We start from the raw sequence: 19,872 nt of genomic DNA on the forward strand, positions 1-19,872 counted from the left end.
AACTGATTCTGCACCGGCCCCCTACAGCATAACTGTAGGCCATTAGATCATCTCTTCCTTGCCCGATTCCTTTGTTTTCATTTTATCTGATACATTAAATGAATTGGACTGCTGAATTTATGTTAGCCCGCGGTTTAACCATTTTAAACCTCTTTCCTGATGCGGCAGATGATGATTAGTTCATTTGAAGTCCCTTTAGTTAGGCCCTGGACACAAGTCACCGAAAGACGCGGAACAGAAACCACGACCATCGAGTTCCGTCCAGGAGCTCCCCTTTCCCGCTACCTTCACATCCTTCAGTGGACGATCGTTTGCTGCGTCAGGTAAACCAGCAGCGCCTGCAGGCGCTTCTTGATCGTCTTCTGGTCGTCGAGCGTGCAGCCGAGCAGAGCACTCTCGAATTTCTTGTCCGTGCAGACCGTGGTCGGGTCGATGTCCGAGTACACGCTCGTGTCTGTGGTGCTGCATGCGTTTAAAAATTGTTGGCACTTTTGGCGCGACATGACCGGATCGGCGCTCGAGATGATCATGTCGATCAGGCTGTTGACGTGGTGTAGCGAGTCCTCCTGGGCCTGGTCGCGGACGGTGCACACGTTTAGCTCGACCGTACCGAGCCGGTTGCTTATCCGCTGCACGTAGCAGTTAATCTCATCGCGCTCATCTGCAAGAAGGCAAAGTTGAAATCGATTTTGAATTGGGTTTTGATCCAAGATTTAATACAAAGTATGATGCCCAAATTTGTTCGTCAAACAAACCAGGCAAATGTTTTGTCCAAAATCGTTCTTCAAACAAATATGCAAATGAAAAAAGTTGAATAACAGCAAATAATAGCCAAATGAAAGCTCAGTTCCGCTCCCTAATGATTCGTTGCATACAAAGCCCACATACAATGAGGAGGAGCAAATTGAACCTTCGTGGTTCGGATGGCGAGACCTTCTAAGGACAATCAAATTTTTAGATTCGATATTCGGCCATACAGAAAACTGGTTGTGGGGAATTGGCGTGGCGGGCGGCCAACGAAAGTATTTTTGGACAAGCCGGTTTTTGTGTTTTGCCAATCTTCATGTGGGAGTTCAGACTGAGATGTTTTGTTTTTTCTCGTTATTGGAAGCGAGCCCCATTTAGATGAGAGAGTTGGAACAGTTGTATAATGCGTATGTCGAATATTTGGCTTGATCCAAAATATTCCAAGTGTTGTGTGTACAAGAAAACACACCTTTTGCAAAGTACCTCAAAATAAAATTCATCGTTCAGAAAGGTTCTACAAGCATGTGATGGATAGACTTCCCATTATATTCCCTTCAATCGATCTATTATTATCGTATGAAATTTACTTGTTACTATTATTTATAACTCTATAATGGGTAATTTTCGTGTTTAATTTTTTTACATTTTATCACATTTTATTTAGTCACCAATACAAAAGACAGTATACTCGCATATGGGAAATTTTTACTTTTTTTTAGTATTTTCTGCATTTGCATTCATTCAAAGAGTAAGGGCTTCCAAAGTGAACAGAGTACAAGTCCTATGCGTAAATCATATTTTCGTACAATAAAAAAATAGACCAATTTTTGTTTACGTCTTGTCATTTGACCATGATCTACCTCAAAACTAGATGAGCAGACCATACACTCACACAACCCGAATCGCTTGTGTGGAAAAGATTAAACACGATTCATTCGTATCGCGAGCCCCCAATCAGCTGGAGACTCACAGGGGGCAATAAAAAAACCAACAAAAAAACCAGTTCGCAAACACAGCTGAAACCTTTTCGCAAATCGTGGAACATTCTAGAAACTTTTGCTACACGATGTCACAGCTGCAACAAAAATAAAACAAAATAGCCTACTTTTCGATTGTTTTCGTCTAACATTATCACCCGGCCGCTGGTGACGTTTTTTGGCATCTTATGGCCTTATCACACTGGTCACCAATGGTGGCTTTGCAAAGCCACCGAACTGTCAAAATTTGGTTTTGGCATCCAGTTTGACATAATGGTGCCTCTTGGTAGTGTGATAAGGCAGGCCACCTGGGAGTGGGAGTTTATATAATTCACTTTCGGTTCATGCGGTTTTCGGCAGTTTAAAATTAAAATACCAAAATTTTATAATCTTATTATGCTTATAATTGATTATTAATAAAATTAAAAAACATGAATCACTTTCAAATCAAGCTTAACATGCCAGATACACCAAACTACACACAATGACAGCTCGGTGATACGGGTAAGCTCATTCACCAACGGACCCCCAGCCACTCCAATGTCATTCGTTTTCGATGGTCGTTTGACAATCCAGTGCTTTTTCCATGCCACCATTGGTGACCAGTGTGATAAGGCCATTATCATCCTGCCTCTTAAATAAAAAAAAATTGTCACGAACAGTAAGTCTCACATAAAAATATTTTTGTCATAACCGCGCAGCATTTTATGCCGCCTTTTTTTTGGTATCTACATTTTTAAAAGAAATTACTCACTTTCGTTCAACCCGGTGAGGTACTCGTTGTTCTTTAGCAGGTCGACAGACATGGCAAGGAAATCCTTCTGATCTCGTAGAACCAGCGCCTCCTTGCGCAGCGATTCCACCTTCGTGTCCAGCTGATCCAGGATATCGATGAATCTGTACCGGTTTGTCGATGTAGTTTTCCATCAATTCCACATATCAATTACGAAAGGAGAGAAAACAAGTTTGATATAATTTTAGAAAATGCACTATCGTCAGGCAAGAAAAAGGGATGAGGAGCAGCCATGCACTAAAATTCCTTTCGTTCGGTTCACACATTTTCACACACTGGTGTTTGGAATGCGCCATTTAGGCAAGCAAACATAACAGGACAAGAAAAGAGACCTTTCCATCGGTGGCTTGTTCAACCAGGCGTTATTGGACTCGTCGACCCGCGGCGATCGGGCTGGCCAATCGCTGGTGCTACCACTGCTGGGGCCTGCCAACGCGAAATCCGACGGTATGTCCACCTCCATGCTTTCCTGCTCCCTGGCCGATTGGTTCGATGATGTTCCTCCCACCGCGGATGCCGATATCATTGACTGCTTTACGCACCGTTTGCACACACTACTTGCACAGTCTGGACTAATTGAATTAATTGTCCAATTATTGCACCGGGAAATGGGAGCCGTTAGGCTAATGCTTCACAACTTGAAACCGTATGTTTTTGGTATGAATATATGGCAGCTGGCAGAGCACACTTCGTTAGAAAATTCGTTTGGTAACTGCTGTATGTGTAAACACTGATAATGCACGATTACTTTTTGAACTCAGTAGCCTGCCCAATAGTTCGCTTCAGCCTCCAACGTTCAGTTTTTTTTTTAATTAACTGAAAATCATAAACACCAGCAACAAGAGAGAGCCCGGAAAAAAGAGGAAAAGAGGGAAATGCTTAGTAAACACGAAAGAATATTTATAATTTACCTTGGCGTGCTGGCGACCTCCGAAGGACCAAACTCTTCATCGAACTGCAGGTCGAAACGAGATCGTTTGGCACAGCTACTTCTGGCGTACGACCGATTGCACATGGTGATACTGTATTTCTTGTCCAAGCCCGTTTAACCGAATCCCTACTCCGTTGCCTTTTCGACCCTGAGAAACTGTGCTTTTGCTTCGTTTAGCTACCTCACGGATGTCTTCTTCCTTTCCCCTTCCTATTAATCCTTTTCCAACCGCACAGCGATACAATCTTTAGCTGATCTGATTTTTGTAAATCTTAAATTTCGATGCTCCCGATTGTTTACACATTCGAAGCACAACAACGACGCCTATCGCTTCCTAGCACAACGGTACTTGTCACGCACTTAAACAATAACACACCACACCACCATCGACGAACACACGCTGCTGCTGCTGCGCGGAACGAAAAATGCTTCTAGAACATTTCGGTCACCCTTCGTCAACTGTTTTCGGACGGGTTTTGGCGCATCGGTTAGGCTTCTTTGGTGCGTTTACCACGAGGACAACTCGAAACGATGGACGTGAAAATATTTTTGAAAACAATTGGCAAACGGCACGATTTAAGGACGGAAAAATGAGCCCAGAAAACACGCTAAGCTGCAACGTTTCAGCTTTCTTTTGTGCACGAGATGATCCGTCGCAGACCGAACTAGACACTCAGGATGCAGATTTCCTTCACTTTCACAAACTAAACCTCCGCAGGGAATTAAAGCGGTTAAATTATCCTTTCCCCCCCAGATGGGGTGTAAAGGATGGAAAGCGTACACCTTCTTCGGCGATTACTCAACGACGATAGCTCGACGATTCAGCTTTCGAACGGCATCCTAGTCGCTTTGAAAACTCGCGCACAACTATTGTGTCCCGGTGACGTTTCGCCGTCCGTCATCTCGGAATGTTTCAAATTACAAAAAGTAAAAAAAAATGCTCATCGATCGACGGCACACACGAAGCATGCCGGTTGCCCCTGCTGGTGTTGGTGGTAGGAGCGAGACAGAATTTTCCAGACGAAATTACATCTGTTTGGTGGGTAGATCGACCGTCAACAACGCTGGTAGAACAACGGACAGCGGCAGACAGATGTAGGAGTGCAGTGTTTGCTACCCGTATTGATCAAAAACAAAAACCCTATGCATTGCAATGACGGAAACACCGTGCAGTGCAGCAGACAATAACAACACCGAAAACAAAGCCTGCTAGATGCATCGGACTTCAACTCGACATCGCACGCTTTTTTCCGGGGAAACGATCGATTTTTCCTCCATAACCAACGGTGGTTGCCACAACCACCCGAAATCGTGCCAAGTATTACGCATTATTTGTGGTGCATGGTTGCTACAATGGGAAAAAGCAGGAACAACAAACACACCAACAGCGTGTGCCTGGAGCACCATTTTGAGCAAACACGATGGACACCCGTACATATGGACGATTTGCACACATCACATTGCCATCGGGCTGCTCGACTGCGATGCAGTTTAACTATGCGCCAGGCCTTCACTTGGTGAAGGAACATGCACTTTCATTCTTAGTATTCGACCTCATAGCCACTGCACTTTGCTTCTTGCGCGGTGGTGACACAGTTTGTGGGGGAAAATATGTTCGCTGTTCTGTTGCTGTCGCGGTAGAGACGATGCAATGTCGCCACAACGAGCTCGTTTCGATGCAGTTCAACGATTCCGCAGCGCAGAAATATGTTTTGATGCCACCTTTGGTGACCCTTCGGTGGTCGCCGTGAATCTTACGGAAGCTCACAAACGCATTCTTACCTGTTCGGATATAATCCCTCGCAGAATACTAAACGTAATTGGTCAGTTTTTATTTCTTCACTATCGCAACGAGTGCCGTGCTAGAAGCGAGCGCCTTCTGTGCGCCTGTGCCTTTTCAGAATTCCGCTGATTTTGACGGCCGCAGCTTTGCTTGTTTGACGTTTCAGGCCATGGGCAGTCATGTTTATTTGGTTGTTCAATCGCGTTTGACACCTACTCCAAGACGCATACCTAAATGTCAATTTATTGGTTACAAAGAAGGTAGTATTTGCTTGGTGTAAATTTTCTTCGCACAAAAATCAAACTAATTTGTTTCAAAACAGTGAATTCCAGGGAAAGGTATGAAATATAAATTTTTTCACCTTCATATAAAAAAATCCGGTAACATATTATTTAAAAAGTAAACAAAAGTGTCAATATGAAAAGAAACGCAACCAGAACTATCAACGTTGTTACTGATAAAAGCATCTAGGAGAACAAATACGTAGTGATTCATATAAACAATCAAATGTTTTTGTCATCCGCTACGCCTCGACGCAAAAATCCCACATTGTACAAAAAAAGTGATCACTGATACGGAAGGGAACGGTTCGTAGAGCGATTCAGTGTGCAATGCACGACGACGATGTGCTGTAAATTAAGAAGTGATTGCGTGTTCGAGGGCGCCTGAATCAGTGAAAAGAAAGTTTACCAATCGAAGGAGCACATCAGCAGCAAGCTGCTGCAATTGGAGCGTTTCAGAAGCTTCAATATTATCATTGCCAAAATGAAGTTCCCATTCTTATCGACACCGCATCAGTGGCTGTACTATCTGGTGGTGCTTTTATCGATTCTGCAGCGGAATAGCTCGGCTCGAGCCGGTGACATCATCGACATTACCAGCATCGTTTTCGACAAGCTAACCGATGCGATTCCGGCCGCGTACGGCGACTTCAACTCGGACGAGCTGACCGATGTGTTCGTGCTGCGCAACGATTTCCACACGCTGCAGATCCTGCTGGGGAGCGACGACAAGCCGCTGCTGAAGGAAGGTCCGAAATGCGACTTCAAACGCCATCGAATCACCAGCGTCGTGCCAGGCGACTTCGATGGCGACGCCTACATGGATGTGATGTTCACGGTGCAGTTGGAGGGCGACCCGGACGATCGCACGGATGTGTACATCAACTGGGGCGCGGCGGCGACCATGAACTGTACGGCCGAGGACGCGGAGCCGGTGATTAGTATGCTGGGCCAACCGCTGGCCCTAGACTACGATAATGATTTCATTATCGATCTGTTCGGGCTGGACTTGAAGAAGAAGCGTACGTTTTGGTTGTTTAAAAAGTCGGAAGACGGCACCCGAAAGGGCCCATATCCGGCCCATTTGCCAGGGCGGGCGGAGCACGGGACGGAACTGTCCATCCCACACTCGCACGCCATCATCGACCTGGATAAGGACTTCAATGCCGATCTGTTCCTCACGACAACGTCCGGGTTTGAGGTGTGGCTCGGTACGCATCATCCGGAACGGTTCCGCTACAAGCATAAGATCGACTTTCCCGCCGGGAACTACAAAAAGCACGTAGGCCGGGCGATCTTTCTCGACGTCGAGCTTGACGGAAGCCTGCTGCCCGTGTTTCCGATGTGCTTCGACGCCAAGTGCGCCAATTCGAGCATCTTCGTGTACCACGACGAGCACCTGCACGATTTGCAGATAGATTTTAAGGACGACCATAACGACGCGTGGCACTTTGTCGTGCCGGATCGCACCAGCTGGGCGACGCAGAGCATTACGCTGCGCGGCGGAGACTTCAACCTCGACGGCTACCCGGATCTGCTGGCGACGCTGACGAAATCCGGCAACCAGATGCAGACCTTCCTGCTGGAGAACGTACCGTGCGAGAAGAGTGCCTGCAAAAACATGACGCGCACGTTCGTGGTGCGCTGGAAAGCGTTGGCCCCGTTCTCCAATGGGACGATGATGGGTTCATTCTTCGATTTTTACAACGACGGCATCTTGGACGCGATCTTTGTCGAGCGTTACGGCAACGGTACGCGCCCGGTAGCCTTCCGCAACTCGCTTGACTACGATGCCAACTTTGTGAAGGTGATCGTACTGACCGGCCTAAGCAATAGCAGTGGTCCGAAGATCCTCACACCGCTCGGCAGGAAAAAGCGAACGTTCGGCACCAATCTACCCGGGCCACGGATCGAGTATAACACCACGACGCAGGACGGTGAACCGCAGCACGGCGCCTCGGCCCAGCTGCCCCAGTCGGCGTACCTATCGCTCCATCTGCCCTTCACCACGTTCGGCCTCGGGCGGACGCCAAACTTTGTCGACTCGCTGACGGTGGGTCTTTCGAACCACTCGCGCACCTGGACCCAGCTGATACCGAACTCGCAGATGATCGTTGTGCCGAACCCGATCGAGGAGCCGGAACGCTGGAAGGCGCAGCTGTTCGTTACCCCGAGCAAGCTGATCGTGATGAGCGTGATCGCGCTCGGTGTGATCTGTCTCGTGATCTTGCTACTTATTCTCATCCTGTACGCGAAGGAGAAGCGTGAAGATCGGATACAGCGATCGCTCGAGGCGCACCGGTTCCACTTTGACGCGATGTAGTGCTCCTATTTTCAAAATGCTGCGATACATGTAGTCTTTAACTTAATGATAGGAAACAAAAATATCCCCCAATTACGTTAACCGTTGCACCTCTTTTGCGGGCAGGAACATCCGACCTTCTTATAAAAAATAACTATGTTATCTTCTTCTTTTATAAGCATTCTTTGTATGCAAAAGCTTTTGTGTTTGGACGATCTTCGCTTTTATGTTAACTATTTATTACACACGCGAATAAAGAGAAATATGAATATCTGACCAATGGTAAACCATTTAACAAAACTAAACTGTGTCCATTATTCTTCCTATCGGTTACTGTTATCTTTGATTTGACAACTTTATGGACACCGGCTGCTTGTATGTCTTTTGTATCACAATTGATAAGGAATGATTTATAGATAAAAAAGGTATCTCCACGGCTCAACTGAAAGCTTTTGTGATGTTAGCTGAAGTTTCTTATTTTCCCTTGAATAAGATCCAATCTTATCAATTTGCCAGTTAGTCTACAAAGAGAGCACACACCATAAAACTAAAAACGATTGGATGATATGGATTATTTGATGTCTGTTTAAATGTTTAAGTTTGTACATCTGAATTTGGAGCGTGATGGAAAAAAAAGTTGAGCGTTAAATTTAATTTAGTCTATTCGTAATAAATTTTGGAATATAACAAACTGAACCAATTCTGGGGAAACGAAATTTTTCTTAACGCGATCTTGTAAAATGTTGCGGAAGTTTTTCTCTTTTTTTTTGAAGGATTTTAGACAAGCGCCATGAAGACAGCCATTATCCGGAATGTCCTCAAATGCTATGTTCGGACGGGTTTAAAAAAGAACGATACAACACCATCGAATTGATAGCGGACAGACTATAGGATGAAATCTAATTTTATAAAGCAGTTGAAATGACATAGATTTTCTGAACGTAAGCTACTAGAATACTGAAACCGCTCGATGAACCGGGCGCCGCTGTGATACCATGTCCGGTGGTATTACCACTCGATGCACCACCCGGACCTCCGCCGTCCACCAGCGCATTCCGTTGTTGCGGCTCACCGGGATGATCCACGGCCGAGAGGGATTGCGAGCGGACACGCACTTCGAAAGCGGTTCGAATGTGGAAAAATTGCCCATTCACCATGTAGCGGAGCGCAAACGGGCGCCCACGGCTGGCAGCGGTGGAGAGGGGAACTCCGGCAGACGAGTTGATCGGTTCCGTCGCGTCCGGAAAGGAACGTAGAAGAATGTGCGTACCGGGAATGAAATTGTCGCTCACGGTCGATGTTTGGGCTGAGATTGATGATTCCGGATGCTGATAACCGGTTTCTGGTGAAAAGAAATATAGCTAATTGTAAGTCCATCGAGCGTTCCTGAAAATCAGTAAGTGAGTACTCACCAATTGGTAGTGGTTGACCGTGGTCCAGCACGGATCGTATCTTGTCCACGCGCGTATTGTAGTACGCCGTCGTCCAGACGAAATCATCCGTCGTGTTTATCGCGTTCCCATTGCCACCCTGCACCGTGTGCTGGTTCAACCGGAAGCGAACCCATCCCTTGAGAACATTCGCCACACCGGGCCGGTGGCATCCGGCACAATAGCATGCGCACGGTTCGTCGGCAAAGAACGCATCCGGAAGCATCAGCGTGCGCTTGAAGCTAATGACGAGCTTCAGATTGTCACAATCCCGGTTCTCCGGGGGTGGTGATGGTGGCATGCTCGGTAATGCCGGTGGCAGCGAGATCGACCCGGAGCGCACATTCATTCCAGATGCGGAAGTAGATAGCGTTATCCAACGTTGGTCGGTTAATTCCGTTGGAACCTTCGAAAGCTCCTAGGACAGCTTTTTCTTACGCAAACGTAACACTTACATCGCATTCGAGGTACCACCACCACTGCCTCCAGCGATCGGTTGGCTAGTGGCCACGGTGGTTTGATCCGTTTCCTTTTCGTGCACCTCCAGATCGGCTTTCTCACACTGCGGTACATTTTCACCTCCATCGATACCACTGGCGGCCACGGTACCGGACGTGACCGTTTTGTGTGTCGCCTGGACGAGCGTATTTGAGTTTGGTGTCAGGGGTAGTAAGTCCGGGTCTTTACTTGTAGAAGTCCAATGCGGATGTTTGTGGGCACGAGTACTGAGTCTACTGTTAGCAGGAATGCGTTTGTCGGTGTCATATCGGTGTTATTGCGTCGCAAGAATCGTCCTACTGCTGCTACTTTTTCCTCTTTGGTTTTTTAGATTTTCCAAGATTTCTTCGCCAGTCCAGTTCCGGGCATGTGATGACACATTGCACGCGGTTCAAAAATGAGTGGTCAATGATTTGTACGGGGGTTTTGCCCGATAGTTCCGTGATTATCTTTAGTTTGTCGAACTGGGTCTTTGATCTTGTCTTTAGCAAGTATTTCGTACCTTTCTGGACCGGAGTGCAGGGTTCCATTTCTCCGACTTGGCTAGTAAGGCTCTTGCTGATTAGAAAGGTTAGGTTTGTCGGTAGCATTTTTCTGTCGGGAGCTTGAAGGATCAGGAAAAGGAGGTCACCATTTACGCCTTTCGGGTCCATCCACTCTGGTACCAGTCGTCCTCGTTGATTTACTTGGGGAGAAGGATCTCCCCATGGCGGTGTATGACCCGCCATATCCTGGGCGGGTGTTAGCAAATTGAAGAAACTTTTCTATTCACAACATCAATGTTTAGGTCCGTCCGAATTCCACCCAAAAAATTACACTCACAACAGTGTCCGTTAGGCTCTGTGGAGTGATAAGCACAAGCTGTTGCTATCACTCAGACTATTACTGCCACTGCCACAGTCACTGTCGCTGCTACTGAAGTGTTCTCTCCTTGACGGCTGGAACACGACTGTCAGCAAGTCTGGCTGGAAAAGTTTTCGGAGCGAGGGAGATAGCACTAGCTGTCACTCTCACAGTCACTTTCACAGGCACTTGAAGCAGGATGCTCGAGGTAGGTAGCTGGAGACACGTCTGTACTGCTCGACGGTTGGAACAAGACTGATCTTTAAAAAAAAATTTACTAAAGGATAACAAAGGTAAAAGAGTAAATGAGGCCCCGGTCACCGTTTTTCCAGTTGTGGCCAAACCTGTCGTGAGACTTTCCAAGAACTCAGATAGAGTTGTTTTATTCTTCACTTGGGATTTAAATTTTTCGGTAAATGCTTCCTTTGTTGGAAGTAGTTTAAACAAGTCGCGTCAAGAAATGCGTCATTATTCCGGCATGTTCTCAAATACTGTGTTCGGACGGGTTTAAAAAAGAACGACACAACACCATCGAATTGATAGCGGACAGACTATAGGATGAAATCTAATTTTATAAAGCTGTTGAAATGACATAGATTGGCTGAACGTAAGCTACTAGAATACTGAAATAGCGTTCTCCCACCCTCCCTCGTCCTTACATCGGCACCAGGTGCAGCAGGAGTGCCGTCAGGACGCAGGCGTCCGCTTCCTTCGTGGTCCAGGATCGGAGTGCATTATCATGTGGTGCAATCGAGCATCCTCCTGCTCCATTGCTCGATGAACCGGGCGCAGCTGTGATACCATGTCCGGTGGTATTACCACTCGATGCACCACCCGGAACTCCGCCGTCCACCAGCGCATTCCGTTGCTGCTGCTCACCAAGATGATCCACGGCCGAGAGGGATTGCGAGCGGACACGCACTTCGAAAGCGGTTCGAATGTGGAAAAATTGCCCATTCACCATGTAGCGGAGCGCAAACGGGCGCCCACGGCTGGCAGCGGTGGAGAGGGGAACTCCGGCAGACGAGTTGATCGGTTCCGTCGCGTCCGGAAAGGAACGTAGAAGAATGTGCGTACCGGGAATGAAATTGTCGCTCACGGTTGATGTTTGAGCTGAGATTGATGATTCCGGAAGCTGATAACCGGTTTCTGGTGAAAAGAATTATAGTTAATTGTAAGTCTATCGAGCGTTCCTGAGAATCAGTAAGTGAGTACTCACCAATCGGTAGTGGTTGACCGTGGTCCAGCACGGATCGTATCTTGTCCACGCGCGTATTGTAGTACGCCGTCGTCCAGACGAAATCATCCGTCGTGTTTATCGCGTTCCCATTGCCACCCTGCACCGTGTGCTGGTTCAACCGGAAGCGAACCCATCCCTTGAGAACATTCGCCACACCGGGCCGGTGGCATCCGGCACAATAGCATGCGCACGGTTCGTCGGCAAAGAACGCATCCGGAAGCATCAGCGTGCGCTTGAAGCTAATGACGAGCTTCAGATTGTCACAATCCCGGTTTTCCGGGGGTGGTGGTGGTGGCATGCTCGGTAATGCCGGTGGTAGCGAGATCGACCCGGAGCGTACATTCATCCTCTGGTGCTGGGTAAACGCTGACTCCGCTTCATCTTCCGCCCCTTCCGGAGCTAAACGTTGCATTCCGATCGCGATGGGAGGAAGCGAGCAGAGGGCCGTGGTCGGTCCTGAATCCGCACCCCCGGTGATGGTCCCACCGACCGGTTGCAGCGGCAGACCCAACTTGGCTCGATTGTTCGCTAACGTGTTCCGATCGCGATCCTCATCCTCATCCAAACGCGTTGGGTTCTCCACGTCCTCATCATCGTCGTCGTCGTCGTCGTCATCGAGCGTAACGTCGACGTTGGTGTTGCCCTCCGCGAGGTTCGTATCACTCTCCATATCTCCGTCACCGCCGGCGTTGTTGATTTGAATGTTGAAATCGATACTCGACTCGCCATCGTCCAGATAGTTTGTGTCGGTATTTTCTCCCCGATCGGTGGTGGTCGGCTCGATCGCACCGGAAGCACCCGCGGCCACGGTCGCCGGTCGATGCTGGTAGTCCTCGAAACCCTCGTCGAAATTACCCGAGCTCATCGACTGCGATTGCTCGCCACCGACGCCGTTGGTGATGGGTCCGGTGGTTCCGCCGCGGTTACTATCGAGGCTGCCCTGCATGTTACTGTTGGCACCGTTGAACCGGTGCGTGCTTTGACTGCGCTGGATGTTCAAGTTGGTCGAGTGCTGCAACTGTAACGAATCCCGAAGACAACTGCAGAAGGCAAACACAAAATAAAATGGAGTTTTAATGGCCATTTCGAATCATGGATGTTCATAATAATAATTTAACTTTTATGACCATCGTAGCCGGGTATTACAAATATACATTGCACACTGAAAATTTGTTCAGGAGACCATTAATATACATAAAACACAATATACAACAGGAATTAGGCTTGATTTAACTAAATGCGGTGCGTCCGGAGGCAGATTTGAGACGGTAATATTACGACTTACCAAGAGTTGGATAACTCGTGATTACGTGCTTCGTTGGCGGTGCGTATCTTTATCGAGATGTTCATCAACAGGTTTTCCGATACACAATCCATCACGGAACGACTCCTGAAAATCAAACCATAAGCTGATTATTAGATGCGGAGTAGTAGAAAACGTCATAGAACGTTGGTCGGTTAATTCCGTTGTATCCTTGGAAAGCTCATACAGCTTTTTCTTAGGCAAACGTAACACTTACATCGCATTCGAGGAACCACCACCACTGCCTCCAGCGATCGGTTGGCTAGTGGCCACGGTGGTTTGATCCGTTTCCTTCTCGTGCACCTCCAGATCGGCTTTCTCACACTGCGGCACATTTTCACCTCCATCGATGCCACTGGCGGCCACGGCACCGGACGCGACGGTTGTGTTCGTCGCCTGGACGAGCGTATTAGAGTCCGGTCCACCGGTCAACGACCCTCCAACGTTCACACCCCCGATGACACGCTGCTGCTGTTCGTTCGGTAGCGCCGCCAACTCCTCATCGATCGGAGTTCCGTTCTTTGGATCGCCGTTGTAGATCGTAACACGCTCACACTTGCCGTAAAGATCGAACACGGGATAGACGTGATGTGGTAGGCCCGTCGCCAGCTCGTCCAGCTGCGTTTGCCCGCAGGTGATTACCAAACTGCCGGCGTGTGTCAACGTGAGCGTAATGATCGTGCCCGGTTGGATGGCGTCCAGCAGCTCGCCGTACCGGGACTGTGTTTTCGTCCCGTTAATGTTGACGTAGTCGTGCGTCGCAATCCAGCACGGCCGCCGGAAGAGGATGGCCGACGTGGGAAAGGGAAACTGAGCCGAAGCGACACCGGGAGCCATCCCAAGCGCCCCGACCGCGATCGTACCCTTCCACAGCGGATTGACGGTGTTGACGCGTACGCTCACGCTGTGTCCCTTGCACAGTGGCTTCGAGAGGCAAACGACGGCCTGGTTGTACGATTGTACCCGGGCGGCCGATTTCCGTTCGTCACCGAGGGTGACATTCTTACCGAGATAAAGCTCCGAGAACTCCATCGAGAGGCTGTCGGAGTCGATCGATTCCAGCATCGAGTCCTGCTTGTTCAGCGGATCGAGGCCAAGCTCGAGGGAATCCTGCAGCCTTAGGCTACAGGGACGCAGCGGTGACGAGGGCCCCTGCGAAGAGATCACCTGCACGGCCATAGTGGAACCGATCAGCTCGACCACGGCAAACACGTCCGCGGGATCGGGCAATCCACTGAAGTTGATGTTCATGTCTTCCGAATTGAGCAGGATGCGAAGCGTTCGGGATGGGGTCAGCTCGATGGCAATGCGGTCACCGGCCCGGAGCCATTCCAGGGACGCGAGTGACTTCTGCAGCAGCGTCGAATTGTGGCGCACCTCGTTCCCGCTGACGTACCAAACGTTGGCCGGGATGCGGCGCATACTGATGGGGATGTTTTTACGGACGTGCTCGTCGGAAAGGTTCAGATCGGTGGCGCCGACACGCAGACAACCCGCGTACAGCGGGTTCACCTCGGTGATCTTGATCTCGAACGTTTCGCCCACGACCAGGGGCCGATCGGAGAAAACGAGGCAGTGCGAGAGGGCACTGTTGCTACAGCGCGTTGCCAGCGTCCAGTTGTGCATTAACGTCACACTGTTGCCGGAGATGCAGGACCAACGGTGTTTCGATTCCACCAGCGCCAGCGGTTGAATGACGGAAGTGGCCTGGAGGCTCTGGGAGTTCTCGCTGATGGCGTACGGAGCGCGCAGATCGCCCGGGATGGCCGACCCAACGCCGGTGGTACCGTGCGCGATCGGCGAGGTGATCGTCACCTGCGCACACTGGCCATACAGATCGACCACCGCGTACAGGCTCGGTGCCTTCGACTCGTAGAACGAACCGAGATCGGTGCCGTTAATGAAAAAGTGGATGGCGTCCCCATTGCGCATGACGCCGACGCGCGAGTCCTGCCCGAGCGCGTCCAGATCGAACGGCAGATCGTTGCGCACGGTGAACCCGTTCAGCAGGAGCGTCGTGCCGGAGACCATGATCGTATCGTGCTCGAGATCGGTGGCCGTGCTCGGCAGCGACAGCTCGTCCGGTCGCATCGCGGTCACGCCGATCTCGATGCTACCGTTCCATCGGTCGACCACCGTCTCGAGTACGATTTCGAACAGTTCCCGCTGGCGCAGCGGCCGGCTGCTGAACACGATCGCATCGTTAAATTCCGCCAGCGCCTTCGGGCGGCACGCGGTCAGCCCATTGCTGAGGATGTGCGCGTTCCGCCCGTGGACGGCCGTGTTGAAGCGCATCCGCGGTTCCACCGAGGGAAAGAGGGTCGTATTGGAGATGGTCGAGTTGCCCGTGTCCGGGGTGCCGCACTCCGACGTATCGACTATGCTTGCCTGGGCCGCCTGCCCGTACAGGTCGATCACACCGTACACCTTCTCCGGTACGTTCGTACCGGCCGGCCCTTGATCGACCCCGTTCACCCAGAAGTGTAGCGTACCGTCGTCCTTTCGCACGACGCCAACCCGATCGCCCACCTGCAGCCGGTCCAGGTTCTGCCCGTACTGCTCGATTACGGTCATACCGTTGTGCATGACCCCGTTGCCCGTCATCATCCACGTGCCCGAGCGCACGTTCGTCATCGTGAAGGGAAAGTCAAGCTCCGTCGGGCTGTGCGTCGTGACGCCCATCTCGATCGAGCCGGCCCACTTCGTGACGACACGCTCTAGCCGCACCTGGAACAGCTCGTTCGGGCGCAATGTACGCCGGGTCAGCACGACCCCGTTGTTAAAGTCATCGGACGCGTTTGGCCGCAGTGCCGTGCGGCCGCTGTGCGTGACACTCGCGTGTGAGCCACAAATCGGATGGAACAGCAATCGGTCGTGCAAGCCAGAAGAAGGACTACAATCGAGCCCCTCCGGTGGACTGCCGACCATGGCCGTCGGGCCATGGAGCGCGAGCGGAAGCTCGGCCACGGCCTGCTGCGTCGTCGTCGTCGTCGTCGGCATGCTTAGCAGATGATTCCGGCGCGTCACAAGGTTACGCTGCTCGCGCTCGTCCCGATCGACGATCGTTACCTTGATCGTCATGCCGTACAGATCGATTACACCCCAAAGGGTCTGCGCGACACGCGTTGCCGCTACCCCCTGATCCCGCCCGTTGATGTAGTAGTGCAGGCTTCCGTTCGACTTGCGCATCATCCCCACGCGGTCACCTTCGCGCAGTTCGTCCAGATTGAACTCCCCGTACTCGCGCCGGGTTCCCTTGCCGTTGGTTAGTATCCCGCAGCCGGACATCATGATAGTCCCGCTGCGCAGGTTCGTCATTGTCGCGGGAAATTGAAGGGCCGACGGGCAGTGGGTCGTAACGCCTACCTCGATCGATCCGGACCACTTGTCCACGAGCCGATCGATGCGAATCTCGAACAGTTCATTATCCCACAGGGGCCGGTGCGTCATCACGACGCCATTGTTAAACTCGTCCAGCGGCCGACGTCGTTCCGCGGTACGGCAATTAGCACTCAGCTTCACCAGGGAACCGCACCGTGTGTGAAAACGAAGCTTGTCGCCTGCATCGGGGCCACCTCCTTCCTCCAAGCCGGTGGAAATGATCCCCGAGGCAGAAGCAGTTCCCGCCATCGACGTTGTCGTTGTACCGGTTGTTGTACCACTGACGGATATTTCCACCGTCATCGGGAGATCGATGTTTTCCGAGATCTGCGGCATTGTGTTCACGGTGCAACCGTCTCCCGGTGCTACTAATGCCCCGTACCCCTCCGCGACCCCGCCGGTCGCCAACTCCGATGGTTGGCTGGATGAAATCGAAACTTGCGCACACTTGCCGTAGAGATTCACCAGTGCATACACTTGGCGCGGAATGTCCCGGGCAGCAACACCCTGCGGATCACCGTTCACGTAGAACACAAGCTCTCCGCGGGCCGTTCGCTGTACGCCCACGCGGTCCCCTTCGCCCAGCTTCTCCAGATCGAGTCCGTACGATTCGACCAGCAGCATGCCATCCTTCAGCACCGAAATACCCGACATCACCCAGGTGGAATTGCGAAGCTTGGTGGCGCACGGTGGCAGTTCCGTCGACTCGGGGTTTACCGTTGTGACACCAATTTCGATACTACCACTCCATGCTTGTATCTGGCGGGGGCGGAACAGACCAAAGACACGTTTAGCGGTGGGTGAATTCCCTTACTTCCACACAATCCAACGTCCTTGCTTGGCTTACCTTCTCGTCGATCCGCACCTCGAACAACACATCGTCCTGTATTGGCTCGGCGCTAAGCACCAGCCCGTGGTTAAACTCGCTCACATTCCGCCTCGCCGTCCGGTTCCCATTGGTCAAAGTGATCCGTTTTCCACACCGCCGATGGAAAACCGGCCCTGCCGACATTTCTGCCACGATGGAGAAACTAACACGCTCCTTGTCGTCCGAATCACCGAAATCCTTTTTGTATCGGTTATTTGCTGTGTTCCGAGCTCCCTGCTAGTGGGGTGTGAAAAGTGATGGAAAACTTTTGACAGCTCGCCTTTTTCACCGTTGTGTTTATGGAAAAATCGATCGATACGAACCGTCGGGTGGCCCAAAACGACCCAAAAGGCACGCAATGTACCGTCGGACGTCGTGACGTCACGATGCGCGACGCTAAAATTTGACGTGTGTACGGTTTTGGAGCGCAACAGCTGAGTTTTGTTTACAAACCATACCACGAAAGGGACGTTCAATTGAAAAGATTACGTTGTCCGTGGGATGGGACGGCATGCCCGTATGTGAATTGTTCTGGCGATCAGATCAACAAGAATACGAAATTAACGATGTACGATTGATGGTAAATTGTGATTTGTACACTCTTCTTAGCAGGCCAAGATTTCAATACAGCCTACTTACTACAAGCGCAATTTCGATAGCTGGCAATTTATTGTTTTTAAAACTTTAATTTCAATTTTGCTTTTTTTGATTACTAATTCATCGTTTATCCTCATTTTTATTGCATTATAAACTTTTGGTTCGGTAACATTGCTAGCTTAATTTATCGGATTAAGGATTAAATAGCTGGTAAACACGGTATTCTGTGACAAATCCGGCATAACCGTCGCATCCTGAGCACCTAGTCCCGATGTTTCTAGCCGCTGGAGAACAATTTCCTCCACACCCTGGGTCGGAAGTCGCTGCAAAGCTATTTCCGTATGCGCCCGAATGTGCCGCTTGAATGAGGTAATATCGCCGTACTTTTTACCGCAGAACTCGCACTCATGCGGCTTGATGCCGGTGTGCGTATATTTAACGTGATATTCTACATTCCTCCGACGGGCAAAAAGGGCACCGCATAGCTCGCATCGGTGGTTTTTGGGAAGGGTATTTCTCTTCCGGCGCGTACCATTCGGTGGACAACTCGTAGGTTTTGTCGGCTTCGGTGCATGTTGGACTGGTTTGCGTTGTCGTTCCCGCTTGGGAGGTTTGCATTTTGTGGTGGAAATATGACTTTTCGTAGCGCTGGTATCGCCTTGCGAGTGTACTTTGATATGGCGCCTGTAGCACGTATAATCCGTGTAGGGTCGCTGGCAAATTGGGCAGGCATAGGGTTTCTCCTTCAGGTGCACCAATCGATGATGTAGTCTCATGTTGCGTAACCGGTTGAATTTTTTCCCACACTCGGGGCAGGCATGATTCTGCACACCGTGATGAAGCTGGCTATGGGCATAAAGCATCGACGATGTGGAAAAGGCACGTGAGCAAGAGGGACAATCGTACGGTTTTTGACCCGTATGGACATTCTCATGCTCGCGCCGTCGAATTGGGCGGGAAAATGTTTTGGGGCAGTAGGAACATTTATACTGCTTCGTTGATGTTCTCTCGAGCATCGGGGGATCCACGACTGGTGCTGCTTCTGGGATGTTTTCTATCGGCTCAAGTGACTCTGTTTCTAGCCACTCTTCATCGGTACCCTCTTCGCCGTAGGATGATGGTTCGGCTAAAACATTCATAATAGTGAGAAGCTGGGAATAGCACGCTAGCGATTCTCCTTCAGCCAGGAAAACATTAGTCTCTTTGGCCTTCGTATCTATTTTCACGTTTAACTCTTCATCGATGATTATACGGTGGCGTGTGATCGGGATTTCGGGGCTTTCGTCGGGGGATTCTTCTAGTACAAAAAGGCATACAAATTCGTTACATTCTACACTTTTCCATTCACAATTGGATTCCTCTTCCAACCCAATTTTACGCTTGTAGTTCTGTTTGAATGAAGCGAAATTGTATATTTCGTCCCCCGGACACATTTTGGTTGCACATTTTCTGTTGTTTGTTTATTTTCGTTTTACATCCCCGGTGCAAAATAGCCCAAGATATGATGTCCGTATTATACCTTTGTGACCCTTGTATAACACCAAACTGTTATACCAATTAGGAATATCTCTTGCGAAATTTACTACATTTCCGAGACATATTGTTTGTTTTACGACGTTTTAATGTAAGAAAACTAAATATATGCTATTTCAAAACCTAAAACATCCCAAAATCGAGTTTTTTTAAACTAAGATTTAATTTATTTTTGAAAATTTTGACAACCAATCGATAAAACTGACGCGCGTCTAACATCCCGTCAAAAACAAGTTTGAATTCCAACAGCACCTGCTTTGGCCGCCGAGACATGTTTATTCCTGTATAGCTTTTCAAATGCGCACCATTTTGCGTGTTCTTGGTAAACAACTCAATGGTTTTTAGTGAAAAAGTAGCCATTTTAG

General features: G+C 49.8%; 5 protein-coding genes across 6 annotated transcripts in view; 1 reads left to right on the top strand and 4 right to left on the bottom strand.

Annotated features, from left to right (window-relative positions):
* Positions 1 to 5,368, bottom strand: part of LOC131271332 (BAG family molecular chaperone regulator 2) — a 6,629-nt gene extending 1,261 nt beyond the window's left edge. The window contains exons 1-4 of one of the 2 annotated variants that reach the window (XM_058272726.1): positions 5,231 to 5,368; positions 2,850 to 3,333; positions 2,479 to 2,621; positions 1 to 661 (exon numbers count right to left, since the gene is read on the bottom strand). The exon at positions 1 to 661 is cut by the window's left edge and continues 1,261 nt beyond it. In XM_058272726.1, coding sequence (XP_058128709.1) covers positions 297 to 661; positions 2,479 to 2,621; positions 2,850 to 3,043 — 702 coding nt within the window. In that variant the 5' untranslated portion in view covers positions 3,044 to 3,333; positions 5,231 to 5,368 and the 3' untranslated portion in view covers positions 1 to 296. Of the gene's footprint in view, positions 662 to 2,478; positions 2,622 to 2,849; positions 3,334 to 3,428; positions 4,187 to 5,230 lie in introns of those variants that run through there. The other variant, XM_058272727.1, reaches the window with a different exon arrangement.
* Positions 5,369 to 5,746: 378 nt separating this feature from the next.
* LOC131272104 (T-cell immunomodulatory protein) lies at positions 5,747 to 8,090 on the top strand. The gene has a single exon (XM_058273732.1). The coding sequence runs from the start codon at positions 5,997 to 5,999 to the stop codon at positions 7,833 to 7,835; it is 1,839 nt and encodes a 612-aa protein (XP_058129715.1). The 5' UTR covers positions 5,747 to 5,996; the 3' UTR covers positions 7,836 to 8,090.
* A 629-nt stretch (positions 8,091 to 8,719) lies between these two features.
* On the bottom strand, positions 8,720 to 9,638 carry LOC131266387 (uncharacterized). The gene is made up of 2 exons (XM_058268888.1): positions 9,227 to 9,638; positions 8,720 to 9,156 (listed from the first exon to the last, which is right to left on the bottom strand). The coding sequence occupies exons 1-2, from the start codon at positions 9,591 to 9,593 to the stop codon at positions 8,720 to 8,722; spliced, it is 804 nt and encodes a 267-aa protein (XP_058124871.1). The 5' UTR covers positions 9,594 to 9,638.
* Positions 9,639 to 11,127: 1,489 nt separating this feature from the next.
* LOC131258414 (neuralized-like protein 4) lies at positions 11,128 to 17,521 on the bottom strand. The gene is made up of 5 exons (XM_058263618.1): positions 17,357 to 17,521; positions 13,346 to 17,268; positions 13,111 to 13,215; positions 11,805 to 12,865; positions 11,128 to 11,734 (listed from the first exon to the last, which is right to left on the bottom strand). The coding sequence occupies exons 1-5, from the start codon at positions 17,519 to 17,521 to the stop codon at positions 11,241 to 11,243; spliced, it is 5,748 nt and encodes a 1,915-aa protein (XP_058119601.1). The 3' UTR covers positions 11,128 to 11,240.
* Positions 17,522 to 18,084: 563 nt separating this feature from the next.
* On the bottom strand, positions 18,085 to 19,389 carry LOC131258420 (zinc finger protein 708-like). Its single transcript, XM_058259733.1, has one exon. It carries the CDS (start codon positions 19,111 to 19,113, stop codon positions 18,154 to 18,156), a length of 960 nt encoding a protein of 319 aa, XP_058115716.1. The 5' UTR covers positions 19,114 to 19,389; the 3' UTR covers positions 18,085 to 18,153.
* Between the last annotated feature and the right edge of the window lie 483 nt (positions 19,390 to 19,872).

This window comes from Anopheles coustani, chromosome 3 (assembly GCF_943734705.1).
Source record: "Anopheles coustani chromosome 3, idAnoCousDA_361_x.2, whole genome shotgun sequence".
Taxonomy (NCBI): Eukaryota; Metazoa; Arthropoda; class Insecta; order Diptera; family Culicidae; genus Anopheles; species Anopheles coustani.

What these genes read in the sequence shown, in the direction of transcription:
- LOC131272104 (XM_058273732.1), top strand. Translation starts at nt 5,997, where the DNA reads ATGAAGTTCCCATTCTTATCGACACCGCATCAGTGGCTGTACTATCTG.
- LOC131258420 (XM_058259733.1), bottom strand. Translation starts at nt 19,113, where the DNA reads ATGAATGTTTTAGCCGAACCATCATCCTACGGCGAAGAGGGTACCGAT.
- LOC131266387 (XM_058268888.1), bottom strand. Translation starts at nt 9,593, where the DNA reads ATGAATGTGCGCTCCGGGTCGATCTCGCTGCCACCGGCATTACCGAGC. An exon ending in CGGTCAACCACTACCAATTG is followed by an intron (nt 9,157 to 9,226) that starts GTGAGTACTCAC and finishes TCTTTTCACCAG; the next exon opens with AAACCGGTTATCAGCATCCG.
- LOC131258414 (XM_058263618.1), bottom strand. Translation starts at nt 17,521, where the DNA reads ATGTCGGCAGGGCCGGTTTTCCATCGGCGGTGTGGAAAACGGATCACT. An exon ending in GGTGGTTCCTCGAATGCGAT is followed by an intron (nt 13,216 to 13,345) that starts GTAAGTGTTACG and finishes TTTGATTTTCAG; the next exon opens with GAGTCGTTCCGTGATGGATT. An exon ending in CACGAGTTATCCAACTCTTG is followed by an intron (nt 12,866 to 13,110) that starts GTAAGTCGTAAT and finishes TGCCTTCTGCAG; the next exon opens with TTGTCTTCGGGATTCGTTAC.